The 16,143-nt window shown below is 41.2% G+C and overlaps 1 protein-coding gene and 1 pseudogene across 1 annotated transcript; both read left to right on the forward strand.

The window, feature by feature from the left end:
* The first annotated feature begins 545 nt into the window (after positions 1-545).
* LOC102997441 (40S ribosomal protein SA-like) lies at positions 546-1,433 on the forward strand (annotated as a pseudogene).
* A 12,939-nt stretch (positions 1,434-14,372) lies between these two features.
* BEX4 (brain expressed X-linked 4) lies at positions 14,373-15,915 on the forward strand. The gene is made up of 3 exons (XM_057538443.1): positions 14,373-14,512; positions 14,911-14,988; positions 15,323-15,915. The coding sequence occupies exon 3, from the start codon at positions 15,328-15,330 to the stop codon at positions 15,688-15,690; it is 363 nt and encodes a 120-aa protein (XP_057394426.1). The 5' UTR covers positions 14,373-14,512; positions 14,911-14,988; positions 15,323-15,327; the 3' UTR covers positions 15,691-15,915.
* Positions 15,916-16,143: the final 228 nt, after the last annotated feature.

Below are 16,143 nucleotides of genomic sequence, written 5' to 3' on the forward strand. Positions count from 1 at the left end.
TCACGTGTCTGAAGGGGGCAGGTTCTGAGCATCTGTGTCCTGATGGCTGCTGGAGCTTCTACTCCAGATTCAAGGGCAGCAGTCTTCAGGAAACCACAACACTTCACTTCCTGGTGGAATATGACGCCTGGCTCTAGTGAGTTCATAGATCTGGACAAAAGCATGTTATGAAATAGCTCCTGTGAGATTCTAGCCTAAAAGTAGAGAAGCTACTTTGATCTCATCATGGGAAAGAGGTTTAGCAGGTGGAATGTCATTCCATCAGCAGCTACTTGCTTTGTAGTAGTCCTGAGGCCCATCTTAGAAATGCCTTATTTGTGCAAAAGCAATGAATTCTATAGCTTGAGGGAGCTACTTGATGTTTAATATGCATTTGCAATAAGTTTACATATATATTTTCTAACTGTGTAAATAATAGTCAGTGATTCCCATGTATGTCTCAGATGGGTATTGAAATATGCAATTGCCTTTTCCGCGCCAGCCAGACAGGGGTCCATACGACGTTGTTCTGTATTCCCATTGTAACTTAAAGGGAAACTTTCACAATGTCCGGAGCCCTTGATGTCCTGCAAATGAAGGAGAAGGATGTTCTCAAATTCCTTGCAGCAGAAACCCACTTAGGTGGCACCAACCTTGACTTCCAAATGGAACAGTACATCTACAACAGGAACAGTGATGGTGTCTACATCATAAATCTGAAGGGAACCTGGGAGAAGCTTCTGTTGGCAGCTCGTGCCATTGTTGCCATTGAAAACCCAGCTGATGTCAGTGTCATATCCTCCAGGAATACTGGCCAGCGAGCTGGGCTGAAGTTTGCTGCTGCCACTGGAGCCACTCCTATTGCTGGCCGCTTCACTCCTGGAACCTTCACTAACCAGATCCAGGCAGCGTTCCGGGAGCCAAGACTTCTAGTGGTTACTGATCCCAGGGCTGACCACCAGCCTCTCACAGGGGCCTCTTAAGCTAACCTGCCTACCACTGCTCCGTGTAACACAGACTCTCCTCTGCATTATGTGGACGCTGCCATCCCATGCAACAACAAGGGAGCTCACTCAGTGGGTCTGATGTGGTGGATGGTCGCCCGGGAAGTTCTGCACATGCGTGGCACCATCTCCCGTGAACACCCATGGGAGGTCATGCCTGATCTCTACTTCTACAGAGATCCTGAAGAGATTGAAAAGGAAGAGCAGGCGGCAGCTGAGAAGGCTGTGGCCAAGGAGGAACTTCAGGGTGAATGGACCGCTCCAGCTCCTGAGTTCACTGCTACTCAGCCTGAGGTGGCGGACCTGTCCAAAGGTGTGCAGGTGCCCTCTGTGCCTATTCTGCAGTTCCCCACTGAAGACTGGAGTGCTCAGCCCGCCACTGAAGACTGGTCTGCAGCTCCCACTGCTCGGGCCACTGAGTGGGTAGGAACAACCACTGAGTGGTCTTAAACTGTTCTTCCACAAACTCTTAAAACGGAAATAGGTTGACGGAAAATAAACAGTTTCTAAAAAAAAAAAAAAGAAAAAACAAAAGAAATATGCTACGTTGTTTTTCCTAGCAATCTGTGATTGTACCATGGATTCTCCCCTGCTCACCACATTTTTATCCATTGCGTAACGAAATGTTTAAATGCCAAAAAGTTTCCAAGTGTTAGTATAAAATGTCAGTTATGAGGATTTAGTATTTTGAAAAATAATAATTACTCTAGAGCTTCCCTATTATAATAATATTCAGCCATGTCCCCTAAAATAACCGGATATTCTAAAATATCTTTATGATTATTTTCCAAGAAATAATATTTTTAGTCTGTACTTCAGAAGGACATGTGCATCAACTTTCACTAAATATTTCAACATACCTCATTGCAAAAGATGATTTCTATTTTGGTAATATGTGGTGTAGACGAATTTGGTGAGACATGGTGTGGACCTATTAATATGATAAGAGCATATTGATGGGTATTGTTCTCCTGGTTATTTTAATTGCATCAAAGACTTAGAAAAATATATTTTAAATGCTTTATTGACCTATGATTGACATACAATACATTGCACACATTTGAAGTGTATGCTTTAATAAGGTTTTGTATATGTCTACATCATGAAACCAACACTACAGTGGAGATAATGAACTTCCTCGTGCCCCTTTGTAATATCCCACCCACCTGCCTCTGGCCTCCAACTTCCTCCCCTGGACCTTTCCTGTTCCCAGGCAACCACTGAACTTCTGTCACTATTAATTAATTTCATTGTGATTTTATGTAAATAGAATTGTATAGAATGTACTTTTTTCCTAGCTTCTTTCATTCAGCCTATTTCTAGATTTATCCATTTGTTGCCTGTATAGATAGTTTCTTTTTATTGCTAAGTAGTATTCTATTATACAGATATATCACAGTTTGTTTTATCCATTAACCTGGTGAGGGATATGAGGTTGTTTCCAACATGAAGCTCTTTTAAATAAAACTGGTATGAACATTTGGGTTTAAGTCTTTACAGGGACACATGCTTTCTTTCTGTGGGGTAAATACTTAGGGGTTCAATGGCTGGAGCATATGGTAGATGTAAGATTAATGTTGTAAGAAATTACCAAACTGGTTCTGAAGTGGTTATACCATTTTTCATTCCCATCAGCAGTGTATGAGGGTTTGATCCTCCACAATATCGTCAGTGCTTAGCATAGTCAGCATTTTTAATTTTGGCCTTTCTCATAGGGGTGTAGTGATATCTCACTGTAATTTTAATTTACATTTCCATATTGACGAATAATGTTGATCACCTTTTCATGTACCCATTTGCCATTTATATAATTTCTTAGGTGAAGTGTTGGTTCAAATCAGTCACATGCCAGAGAGGTCATACACAAAACAGACCTGGAAAGTAGAAAGGAATTAGCAAACAGTTTGGTGAGTCACTGTAATAAGAGTAGGAAAAAAAAGAAAATCATGGCTTTTCCTTTGTAAAATGTAGTCAATGTTGATAGATACTCCCCTGGTGGTCAGATCTAGAACTGTAGCTCTGAAAGTCTCAAGGCAGCAGGCAATGGAAGGGGAAGGGAGGGAGGAAAGGGTACGAAATAACCGGCCCACAGTCTTCAAAAATGTCGAGGTCATAAAAGTCAAGACAAAACGGAGGAACTTTGCTAGACTGTGGAAAACTAAAGAGACACCACAGTACAAGATTCTGTCCTGGATTCTTTGCTATGAAGGACATCGTTAAGACAACTGGCAAAACTTGAACAGGGTCTGAGGATTAGCTTGTGATAAATTTTATTAATGATAATTTCCTGATTTTGATGGTTGTCTTCCGGTTATATAGGAGAATGGTCTTGTCTGTAAGACATACACTCTAAAGTATTTGGGAGCTATGGGGCATCGTGTTGGCAACTTGCTCTCATATGGTCCAGGGAAGGGGGTGGGGCAGGGGATTCTTTGTTTTATACCAGCAAATTTTCTGTAAGTTTGTGATTTGTTTTTAACAACAACCAAAAACAAGGAGCATGTATTGTTTTCATCAGAAACATGGGCTCATTTATATAGATAAGGGCTGAAAGGAACTCCTTTGGGTTTTATAACAATGATGCCATTGGTGACCTTGTTGAGAGCAGATTCAGCTGAATGGAGAGGCAATAGACAGGGGTGGGTTGAGGAATGACAGGGAGGTTAGAAAGTGGAGACAGTGAATATAGTTCCCCCTGCTTTGAGAAGTTTTTTGTTTATGAAAATGAGAGGAGAGAGGGGAGGATGTGGCTTAGGAATATTGATTTGTAGGGAAGGATTTTTGGTATATTTGTTTAGCTATTCATTGGAAGGAGAAACATAAGCCAGTTCGTATTAATGTTGAAAAGGAAAGGCCTTGTAAAGAAAATAGAGGGTTCAAGGTCTAAAAGTTGATGAAGATAAGAAATGCTCAGCCTTTAGTTTTTCTGACTCTTCTGCATTGCCAGGACAGTGTGCAAACACTGAATTCAGTATTTTCAGGTGGCTGGGTGTGGAGGATGTTCTCCTACAAGAAGGTCTTTCTATAAAGCTCTTCAAATAACGTACAGTATATATAAATTATACATACACCAAATTACAGTAATGGATATTTCCAGGGTTGTGGCGAAATATAGATGTTATATACACTTCCGTGTTGTTCGAATTTACCTTACATCCAAGATTTACTACTTATGTAACTATAATAAAAATAACATTTTAAAACAGGAGGTTTGAATTTGGTCTTAAATTTATTTGCAAGTTTTTTGTTGTACAGAGAGATTTACTTTTCTGAAAATATGTCCATAATTAATAGTGAAGGGGCTGGGGAGGAAGCAAATTAGAAACTATGTATAGCATCATCCCAAATTTTACTCATCAGACAGGATCCGTCTGTCATGAGGCTCAGAGACTGCACAGGTAATAGCAGTGGAAGCACAGGGTCTTGTGCCACATTTCACATCTAGAAAAGTCCATCAAGTGGGTTTAAGGGAACCCCTGGTCCTCCCTCATCCCCACCTAATCTGTTGTCCTCAACTGTGAGGTTCAAGTTGCAATTCTCCCCACCAGCTGGTGAAGACCTCTACTTTCTCAATTTTCTCCAAGCATATAATATTTTTTTAGCAAGGAAAGAAAACCAAAGCAATAAAGATTTTTGTTTGTTTAAATAGGCTTTATTTTGTAGAGCAGTTTTAGGTTCAAGGAAATATTGAGCAGAAAGTACAGAGAGTTCCCATGTACCCCTTGCTCCCACAAACCCACACAATCCCCCCCCCACTGTCAATATCCCACCTCAGAGTGCTACATTTGTTACAATCAATAAACCTATATCTATACACCCTTTATCACCCAAAGTCCATATTTCACGTTGTCAAAAGTATAAACATTTTAAAAAATAATTTTTACAAAGCAGGTTCTAAAACTGGAAGTATGAAACAAGGCTCTATCTCATATACAATTAGGAAAAGGTTGTAAAGATGTATGATCACTGCCAGAGGCTGATCATTCCAAAATTGACATTTCATTCATCCTTTCACTACATATTTATGAGCAACCTCTATGTGCCAGGCACTGGCAACCTGTATTCAAACTCCCATTTCACACCTCTCTCTGTTCAGCCCTAAACTTGTCCATACAACTGCCTACTTAGTGGCCCTGTCCTTTACAACTGCAAGATTCTAGCAGAGTTTTCACATCGAATAAGTTTACACAAACCCGACACTGAGCCCTAGAAGGTGACTGACTGTCTGCGTGCTAGTGTAGAGTGAGAAAAATCAGGGTTAGAATCCTTGTAATGCCTCTTACCAAGCTATGTGGCCTTGAAAATTGTTACGAAATACTTGCACTATTCCTTAAGTGGTATAGCGTTTTATGAATATATGTATGTACGTATGTATGAGTTTCCAGCTGTTATGTGCCTAAGCATGAAATGTCTGAGTCTTAGGATATGAATAAGCTCTACTTGAAATTATAAAATTGTTCCCCCAAATGTTTGCACCTTTTTAAACTGCCACCAGCAGTGGGTGAAAATTCTCAATTTATACATCATACTCCTAACAAAAAAATACAACCAAAAACAAACCAGAACTTTGGTATTTAGAGAATTTTAAAATAAGTCTTCCTCAACTGATGACTCTGAAATATTGCTTTCTGTTGTTTTCACCTCCATTTCCCTAATTACTGATACAATTAACCACCTTTTCTGATATTTATTGTTTTTTATGCATTAAGACTATTAAACCTTCACTGGTTAATGGCCTCATTCTTTTGTCATGACCTTCTTGAGAAAATATTGTGTGCCAGGCAATGCCAGTCAAAATCATCAGAGAAGGAGATGGGCTTTGAGCTAAATCATACAGGAAACGTAGGATAGTGAGAGGAAGTGGAATACATATATGGACATTCCTGGCTATGCACAGGGCATGGAAGAGGCTGTGTACCCAATGTGCTTGGGGTACACAGCCAGGAGACAGTCTGATATGGCTGAAGTGCAGCCTACACGGAGGGATGGGGCGGTTGATGAGGAGCTCTGACTCACTTTGCAGCATCCAGAAACTACTAAGTGGCCATCTTTAGCCCTTATGAAAACAGAGCAGAAAGGGACCTTAGCAGTTACCTAGTCCAGCAACTTCAGTTTGCGGAGAGAGTAATGAGACTCAGAAAGAGTAAAGTAGAACAAGGCCACCATGCATGTGTTAGGCACCTAATGGGATCAAGGTATGCAGGCTCCAATTCACATTTCATTCCAGACTTCTTACATGAGCTCTAATCCTGTGTATCTATCAGAAATCTTTAAATGGAGGAAGATAAATATTAGTACAAATCCCCTGGTAACCTGTACCACTCAGCATGGATTCTCCTACCCAAAAAAGCATAAACTCAATCATTCCTCATCCTTGCAAGGCTACCATCTAAAAGAGAAGTCCAAGTGGGAGAGTGGCGAGACTATGGTCACTAGAGTCAGACAACCCTTGGTGAGAAGATCTCCTCAGCCTTTTACTAACTGTGGGGCCTGGGAATGATATTTAACTGCTCTGACCCTCAGCCTTCCTCATTTTTAAACCACCAGTGCTGGGCACCTAGTGGGACACTTCAGGAGATGCCAATTTGCTTCCCACTTTGACTCTTCCCTTCTTAAAAGAGGTGTCCTGGACATGAACTGAAAAGCTTGACTACTAGAGGGAATACTTGAAAATGTAACAGAATAAAGGGATATGCATACAAATTCATTAGCTGCCCACATGAGTTTCTGTGCCAATTTGTTATGTTAGAATTGGCTGCCTGATGGAGTCCTGGAGAAAGAATGTTATTATAGGGACTTCCCTGGTGGCGCAGTGGTTAAGAATCCGCCTGCCAATGCAGCGTATATGGGTTCGAGCCCTGGTCCGGGAAGATCCCACATGTCACGGAGCAACTAAGCCCGTTTGCCACAGCTACTGAGCCTGCGCTCTAGAGCCCATGCTCTGCAACAAGAGAAGCCACTGCAATGAGAAACCTGCACACCGCAATGAAGAATAGCCCCAGCTCGCTGCAACTAGAGAAAGCCCTTGCGCAGAAACAAAGACCCAACACAGCCAAAAAAAATAAAAATAAAAATAAATAAATAAGATAAATTTTAAAAAAGGAATGTCATTATATCATTTCCATTTAATTGAAGGATCTCCAGTCGAGTCTAGGATAGGAGAAGAAAATCTCCCCCACCCCTCTATTTCATAAGCTCTCCAGTTGTCTTATTTTGACTTCTAGATTTAACATCAGAAAAGTTTGTGAACTTTGATCTTGAGGCACAGAAGCTGATAAGGAAGCACACAGTGTGATATTGACTTGGCTAAGTAGAACACTGAAATGAGAGTCAGGGGTTCCCATCATAAAGGCACTTTGGAGAGGTCACTCCCACCAGCCGCATTGATTAAACAAGATAAAAATATTGAGTTCTCCTAGCCACTCAGGAATGTTACCACTCAGAATACCAGGACAAGGGACTTCCCTGGTGGTCCAGAAGTTAAGACTCTGTGCTCCCAATGCAGGGGGCCCAGGTTTGATCCCTGGTCAGGGAACTAGATCCTGCATGCCACAACTAAAACCTGGAGCAGCCAAATAAATAAATATATTTTAAAAAAAAAGAATACCAGGACAAAATCATCATCACCTTCTGGATACAAAATACTCATTTGATGTTTTGTGTATTAAGTCAATTTATGAATAATTTACAGGAGTGAAAAAAAAGGGATAACAGAGGACAACTAAATCAGAACATTTAACAAGAATTTAAACATATCAAACCCAAATTTTATTCCTCACTTTCCTGGCTTTGAAGATAGGTATACACAAAATAGGCATCATCCTGTGAATGTAACTTACTCATCAACTCTCATGCCTGAATCTGGAATATATACATCTTGTAGATACTGATTCTTCACTTCTATCTCACTTATATCCCCAATAAATTCTGTCTTATCACTACTTCTGGTTCATCTTGTACTTAAATCATCAAAACAAAACTTTTCAAAACTTTGACAGCTCATAATTTCATTTAAGGGAAGACAGCCATCGTCTTTGCTCCATAGTTGCAAAACATTTTCATTTTTAGATTGATGAACACCAATTAGAATGATGAAGCCAATGATTTTTTTCCACTTATACATGATCTATTTCCTTCTAATTACCTGATTTCAGCAGTTGTCTACTTAGAAACTTACTGATTAAATATTGGACATAAATATACAATATCATAAAGATGACAGAAAGTTTCCCCATGTCCTTTGAGCAAAACACGGCATTTCTAGTTCTTGTCACAACATATTGTATGACTAGTGTCAAACTGATTGAGAACACCATTTATCATTTTGGTCCTTAGAAGTACATTGTTCACTGGTTGATTTTTGAGTTTGAGAAAGTTCATCTAAGACACTGTCGTTTGAAGATTCACAGTTTGATATTGCTGTCACTGTACTTTCGTCTTCTGATCTGTCTAATAACCATAAAATGAATTCCTCTCTCAATTTCCATCATATGGGAAGAAAATGGAAAAAAAAATCTCACCTGTGTTCAATGAAAGCTGGATTAAATAAATGCAAAGATGGAGTCTTTTGACTTCTTTTATACCTTCTTGAAAGATAGTGTAATACTTTGGACAATGCAGTAAAAAACTAAATGGTGATGTGATATGACTTGTTTCAGTATTGCATCATTCTTAATGTAAGCTAGTCCATCATTCTTGCATTATCTCAATTTTTTTTAGTCTTTTTAGTATAGCTGGGAATTAGCTAATAATAAAATAATTCTTAGGACGATGAATAGCTGAATGTCTCAAGATATAGAAAAAATAAGATCAATAAGATCCCATATGTTAATTTTACAAAAGGGCCCAGTTGTCCCACGTGGTGTGTGCAAGGTAGAATGCACACACCATCTCTATTATTATTATCTCTATTTAAAAATAAGAGATAATATTCTCCTCATTCTTAGGAAGATTTCTAGGAAAGAATAGAAAACATAAAATAGCAATCCTTAAAAGTACTTAGAAATGCTCAAAGAAAAGCTCAAAAACAAAAATTGGGTGCAGTGGACCCTGATAGTTTACCAAGAGTTAAATGAGGTCCCATCTGGAAAAGCAATCTGAGGTCCTAGATGAACACTGTGCTTCCCAGTAATTACACCAGCAGTGAAACTGATGATATCAAAGAACTCTGCATAATAGGTAACAGACTAATGGTATAGAATCAATTTCCCCTAGGAAAACACCATTTTTTAAATTGAAGTATAGTTGATTTACAATATTGTGTTAGTTTCAGGTGTACAGCAAAGTGATTCCATTATATATGTACATATATATATATATATTCTTTTTCAGATTCTTTTCCATTATAGTTTATTATAAGATATTGAATATAGTTCCCTGTGCTATACAGTACACCCTTGTTGTTTACCTATTTTATATATGGTAGTTTGCATCTGTTAATCCTATACTCCCAATTTATCTCTTCCCCCACTTTCCCCTTTGGTAACCATAAGTATGTCTTCTATGCCTGTGAGTCTGTTTCTGTTTTGTAAATAAGTTCATTTGTACTATTTTTTAGATTCCACATGTAAGTGATATCATACAATATATGTCTTTCTCTGTCTGACTTACTTCACTTAGTATGATAATCTCTAGGTCCATCCATGTTGCTGCAAATGGCATTATTTCATTCATTTTATGGCTGAGTAATATTCCATTATATATATATATACACATATATATACATATATGTGTATATATATATATATCACATCTTCTTTATCCATTCATCTGTTGATGGACATTTAGGTTGCTTCCATGTCTTGACTATTGTAAATAGTGCTGCTATGAACATTCGGGTGCATGTATCTTTTTGAATTAGAGTTTTTGTCTTTTCTGGATATATATCCAGGAGTGGGATTGCTGGATCATATGATAACTCTATTTTTAGTTTTTTAAGAAACCTCCATACTGTTCTCCATAGTGGCTGCACCAATTTACATTCCTACCAACAGTGTAGGAGGGTTCCCTTTTCTCCACACCCTCTCCAGCATTTATTATTTGTAGACTTTTTGATTATGGCCATTCTAACCAGTGTGAGGTGATACCTCGTTGTAGTTTTGATTTGCATTTCTCTAATGATTAGCAATATTGAGCATCTTTTCATGTGCCTGTTGGCCATCTGTATGTCTTCTTTAGAGAAATGTCTATTTAGGTCTTCTACCCATTTTTTGATTCGGCTGTTTGTTTTGATATGGAGTTGTATGAGCTGTTAGCATATTTTGGAAATTAATCCCTTGTTGGTTGCATCATTTGCAAATATTTTCTCCCAGTCTGTAGGTTGTCTTTTGGTTTTGTTTATGGTTTGCTTTGCTGTGCAAAAGTTTATGTTTGATTAGGTCCCATTTGTTTATTTTTGCTTCTATTTCTTTTGCCTTGGGAGACTGACCTAAGAAAATATTGCTACGATTTATGTCTGAGAATGAGGAAAACAGCATTTTAAAAGGTATTTGTTGGTCTAAGCATGAAGCACAGGCCACTTTTATAAGAATCAGCTGGGCTCTTGTTAAAATTGCAACTTTTAAGACCTTACCCTAGACCTTTCCCTGGAGTTTGAGGCTCAGGAATCTGTATTTTGAACAATTTCTCTGGTAGATTCTGATGTTCACTATAGTTTGAGAACTGCTGGATAGCAAATGTCCAAGATTTCTTTAAATATTTTGCATACTGTGATCTCTGATTCCAATGTCAATTGGTTTTGCCATTCAACTTTAATTATGTTTCTGTTTTGGTGTATCTGGTAGATAACAATTGAGACATGCAGCACTTGTTTACTGAGTCCTTAAGACAGGAAAGGCCCTTCCCCTTATGGGGTTTACATTCTCTTTTGGATACTCATAAAATAAAAAATAACTAATGTAATTTCAATGGGTGAAGAATGCCATGAAGAAAATAAAAAAGAGAAATGGGATCAAAAATAACATTTATGGAGAAGGCAGTCAAGGATTTCCAGGGCCACCCAGTTTGACAACTTCAAAGACCATCACTTACTTTGACTACACCGTACATGATGATCCCTGGAGCTGTGCCATACTTTGTCACTAGAGAAAGCCATGCTATGGACGTGACTTTTCAGCTGAGACTTGGATGATAAGAAAGAGCTGAGTGTGTGAAGAACCTTTGATATTAGCCTAAGGAACAGCACACTCTGAAGTGGGAGTGAGTATGACTTGTTCCAGAAAAAGACAAAAACCAGTGTGGGAGCCTGGTGGGAAAAGTGGGGAGAGTTGTGAGAGACAAAGCAGAAAGAAAGCTATTGTAAGATATGGGAAAAAAACTCAGGCCTAGCAGGCAATTTTACCACATTTCCATAGTCAGTATACTTTTTCAATATCTGAGACCACTGGGGCACAACATCTATTCTGTGCACAAACCTTCAACACTCTCTCACACCTCAACATTCTCAACTGCTCTTTTGGCTTCTTGCTTCTTTGGAAAAATAAATGCTATCACAGAAGAGATTGTCTATATGTCCCCCAGCACCAAACATACCAATTTATCTGCCTCAGCACCTATGCTCCCTACTTTCCCTGCAGTGACAAATCTTCCTATGGTAGCCCTTCTCCTTGCAATGGATCACCTACTCCAGGACTCTGATTGTGTGATTATCCCCATTTTCCCTTGAGCCAGCAATATTCCTCTTTCTACTAGATGAGTGAATACATGCATGAATGAACAAACAGGTGAACTCATGAAAGATTTGAGAGTTGGGTTGGGGGTATAGAGGGAAGTGTTAGTGTGATTCTCAGATGTTTCACCTGATTATCTGTGTGACAGGTAGTGATATTAACTGGGATGAGCAACACGTAATGGATCCTTTCTGGAGGGAACATGATGGGCCATCCTGATTTCTCAGTACCTTTGTATACCCAAGTGGGAATGTTAAGAATGCAGCAAGATATTTAGATCAGAGACTGAGCTAGAGAGGGAAATGCAGGAATCATATGTGGATGGACAGCAATTGAAGATATAAGTATAGATGAGATGGCTGCCAAAGGAGAGAACATGGCATGAAAGGGAAAGGTGGGCATGTGCTTTACAAGCCTGAGGAGACCCAAAGCTTTCACCTCTAGCTGTCCTTCAGACTCAGGCAAGTAGGAAGTGAAAACTAATGCAGAGTTGTAAATGGCCTGGCTAAGACTGAATGAGTTCCCCAGCAAGGACCAATCTGCAAAGACTGGGAGAGTGTTTCTTCTTTTTTCTTCTTCTTTAACTTTTATTGACTCCAGGTATTTAAAGTAACTGTCAAAACATCAGCTGACCACTAAGCTTAGGCAACAGACTTTAATGGACACACATGATAAAGAATACAGACTTTACAAAAATAGTTTTAAAAAATCACTAAACAAACAATCAACCACAAACCACAACAGCCAGCAACAACAAATCTTGGGGAGAGGGAAGAATATGATTCCCAGAGGCACCACATAGTAATATTCAAAATGTCCAGTTTCAATAACAAAAAATTATGAGGCAAGCAAATAAAGTACAGCTTATTCACAGGAAAAAAATTAATAGAAACTGTCTCTCAAAACTGTAAATCAGGGCTTCCCTGGTGGTGCAGTGGTTAAGAATCCGCCTGCCAGTGCAGGGGACACGGGTTTGAGCCCTGGTCCGGGAAGATCCCACATGCCGCGGAGCAACTAAGCCTGTGCACCACAACTACTGAGCCTGTACTCTAGAGCCCACGAGCCACAACTACTGACCCTGCACGCCACAACTACTGAGGCCCACGTGCCTAGAGCCCGTGCTCCGCCACAAGAGAAGCCACCGCAATGAGAAGCCTGCACACCTCAATCAAGAGTAGCCCCTGCTTGCCCCAACTAGAGAAAGCCCGTGCGCAGCAACGAAGACCCAACGCAGCCAAAAATAAAATAAATAAATTTATATATATTAAAAAAAGACTTTAAATCAACTGCCTTTAATATGAGCAAAATGGTAAAGGAAAAAGAGCTAAAATAAACCAGGTGAATGATGTTTCGCCAAATAGGGGATATCAATAAACAGGAAGAAATTATATTAAAAAAAACCAATAGAAATTCTGGAGCTGAAAAGTACAGTAGCTGAAATGAAAAATTCAGTAGCAAGGTTCAACATCAGATGTAGACAGTCAGCAGAAAGAATCAGGGAACTTTAAGATAAGTCTATTGAAATTACCCAGTCTGAGGAGCAAAAAGAAAAAGGAGAAAGAGAGAAAGAAGAAAGATTATTTGAAGAAATGATAGGTAAAACTTTTAAAATTCAAGGACAGTCACAAATACACACATCCAAGAAGCTCAACAAATTTAAAGCAGGATACACTCACCAAGACACATTACAGTCAAATTCTCAAAACCAAAGACAAAGAGAGTATCCTGAAAGCAGCAGTAGGCATCAGGTTTTATTTGGACCCTGGTCCAGGCAAACTGTTAAAAATAACTATAACAGAATTGGGAACTTGAACACGGATTGGACATAAAATGGTACTAATGGATGATTAATTGTTAGGTGTGATAATGGTATTATGATTGTCAGTAAAAAAGAGTCCTTGTAGATGTGCACTTTGAAATACTTATGCACAAAGTGATATTATATCTGGGATTTGCTTCAAAAATAATCTCTAAGGGTGGGAAGTGGGTAAGGATATAGATGAAATAAGATCGACCATGAGTTGTTCCAGTACACTTCCAGTTGTTATGTACACTGGGTGATGAGTACATTGCCTTTCATTATACTATTCTATTGTTGCATGTTTGAAATTTTTCCATAACAAAAGATAATGTAAACTATAAATAGAAGGAATTTTTAATCAAAAATAGGAACAAAACAATAAAGTGTTAAGAATAATTAGAAACAATTCCATCTCCTTGATTCATTTCCTGTTGCCCCCACCATGCATTTGTGTATAGAGAAAACGAGAAAACGGTGGGCATTGGTAACAAGGAGGACAACAGTTTGGGGGTGGGGTGTTTGAGGTACCTTGCTCATCATAGATATTCTTGCATTAATTTTGTTTTTTTAGAATATTGCATTAAAGTGCGATTTATCTTCAGTACAGAGGGGTTTTGCACACCCTAAAATGTTACGCCTGAATCCTGGCAGGTGGAGGGGTGTATCCTGGGAGCAGAGGAGGGCAAAGGCAAGTCCCCAGAAGAGCAGTGGGAATGGCCAGTGGCCCCCTGGGAAGATACTGCCCTTCCACGGCCGTTAGAGAAAGGCCCAGGAACACACAAAGAAAGGAGAGCTTCGGGGCCCAGGCCGGTGCCTGGACAAGTGACACGGGGGACAGGGGGAGGTGCGCACGGCCGGCTCTGCGCGACCCCGTGGGGCAGGAGAGGGCGTGGCAAGGGCGTAGCGTCCCGCGGTGACGGAGGCCCCACGTGAACGGCCAGCGCCGACTGGCGCTCACCCCGCTCTAGTGGTAGACCAAGCTGTTGCTCGCTGCCTTCTCGGTCCCTGCGGGAGTGCGAGCCGGGGGCGGCCCCCAAGAGTACGAGGCGCGGGGGCAGCAGGTAAGGAACCCGGAGGGGGGTCTGCAGAGGTGGCGTTGGCGAGCGGACACGGCCTGCGGACCCCTCCCTGGGGGTCCGGTTGCCCCGGGGCAGAGACCGCAGCCCCCATGCCCCCTGCGGCCTGGCGTTTGGCCACAGAAAACGGTAGGCCTTCTCTGGGGGCGGGCCGCGCGGCCCTGAGGCGACGGCCTGCTTCTCGCAACACAGCGAGGTTTTCCGACTCCCCCGCCCCGCCCCCCTTCTTCTCGGGGTGGAAAATGGTGGTCGGCGCGGGGGCGGCTGAGGATGGGAGCGGGGGACGCTGGGTGGGGGTGGCCGGGGGTGGGAGATGCGGGGCCGAGAAGGGGCCGAGCGTCCGGATGCAGCAGCCCCCCTTCCCCCACCCTTACTCTCTGCAGGTCTGCGAGTGGAAGTGTCGCGGCGGCGCACTTGCAGCAAGAATCGGGAGGAGCAGGAGACCGCGAGGATAGGCCCAGGTCGGTGCGGGGGACAGTGGGCAGGTGGGGGGAACGTGTGGATAGCCCTAAGACCCCCCCAAATGCTCCCCCCTACCCCGTCCTCCATTTTGGTGCCTGCAGAGACGTGGGCATGGATAGGCAGGGAAAATGGTGGGTTTTGGGCGAGGGAGGGGGGAGAGCTTGGACTGGGGGCCCCCTAGAGGGCGTAGGGAGCCTCTCAGGTGGGAAAACGAAAATTTGAAGAGCCTTTACATCCGGGGCTGGAAGTCTTGAGAGGTGCTTAGTAGGGCCTCTGTCCTCGGTGCTGATCAGTCCACCCAGAAAATAGTCCCTTCTCTCTTTTGTCTCGTAGGAGCAATGGCGTCCAAAGAGGAACAAGCAGTAAAAAATCTCAACATGGAAAATACCCAACAGGAAAACGAAGGGGTGGACCAGGCCCCTTTGCAGCATGGAGAGGAATCACGCGATCTGGGAGGGGGTAGAGGCCAGAAGCCTGGAGGAAATGTCAGGCTGGGACGTGTTAGACGACTTGTCCCTAATTTTCGATGGGCCATACCCAGCAGGCATATTGATCACAGTGAAGTGGGGGATGATGTAGAAAAGCACGCAGGGCAGATGATGGAAATCAGGAGGAAGACTAAGAAGCAGCAAATGAGGCATCATGTGCGCTACCAAACTCCGGAACCTGACAATCATTATGAGTTTTGCCTTATACCTTGAATCCTAAGATTTTTCCCTGAGGTCAGTAATGTGGCCTCTGCTCTACATGCTTGTAGTTTTTGTGATTTACTTTTTCTGTAAACCTTTTGGTGTTTCCACTTACCAGTTTCTAATTGAATATTGCTTTGTCTCTGTAAAACTTTCTGTCAGCAGGGCAATTTCATCCAGTTAAGGAAAAATTATTCTTTTCATAATATGAAATTAATAAAGCAGTTTAAAAAGCAATCTTCCTGTGACACACCAGTGTTTATTTTTTGTTAATGTTACCTTTCCTCTCCTAGCTCCCTGGACTCAAAATCTCAGTTGTCTTTGACTATTTTTTCTTGTCCTCAACCAACCAGGAAGGATCGTATTCATAATTCAGTATCTGATATTTTAAGAATGTATGTTGTACTGGTTTTCAAGGAGTGTGAGCCCACCATCTGCATAAAAATACCTTGGTGGGGGAGCTTT

Source organism: Balaenoptera acutorostrata, chromosome X (genome assembly GCF_949987535.1).
Source record: "Balaenoptera acutorostrata chromosome X, mBalAcu1.1, whole genome shotgun sequence".
Classification (NCBI taxonomy): domain Eukaryota; kingdom Metazoa; phylum Chordata; class Mammalia; order Artiodactyla; family Balaenopteridae; genus Balaenoptera; species Balaenoptera acutorostrata.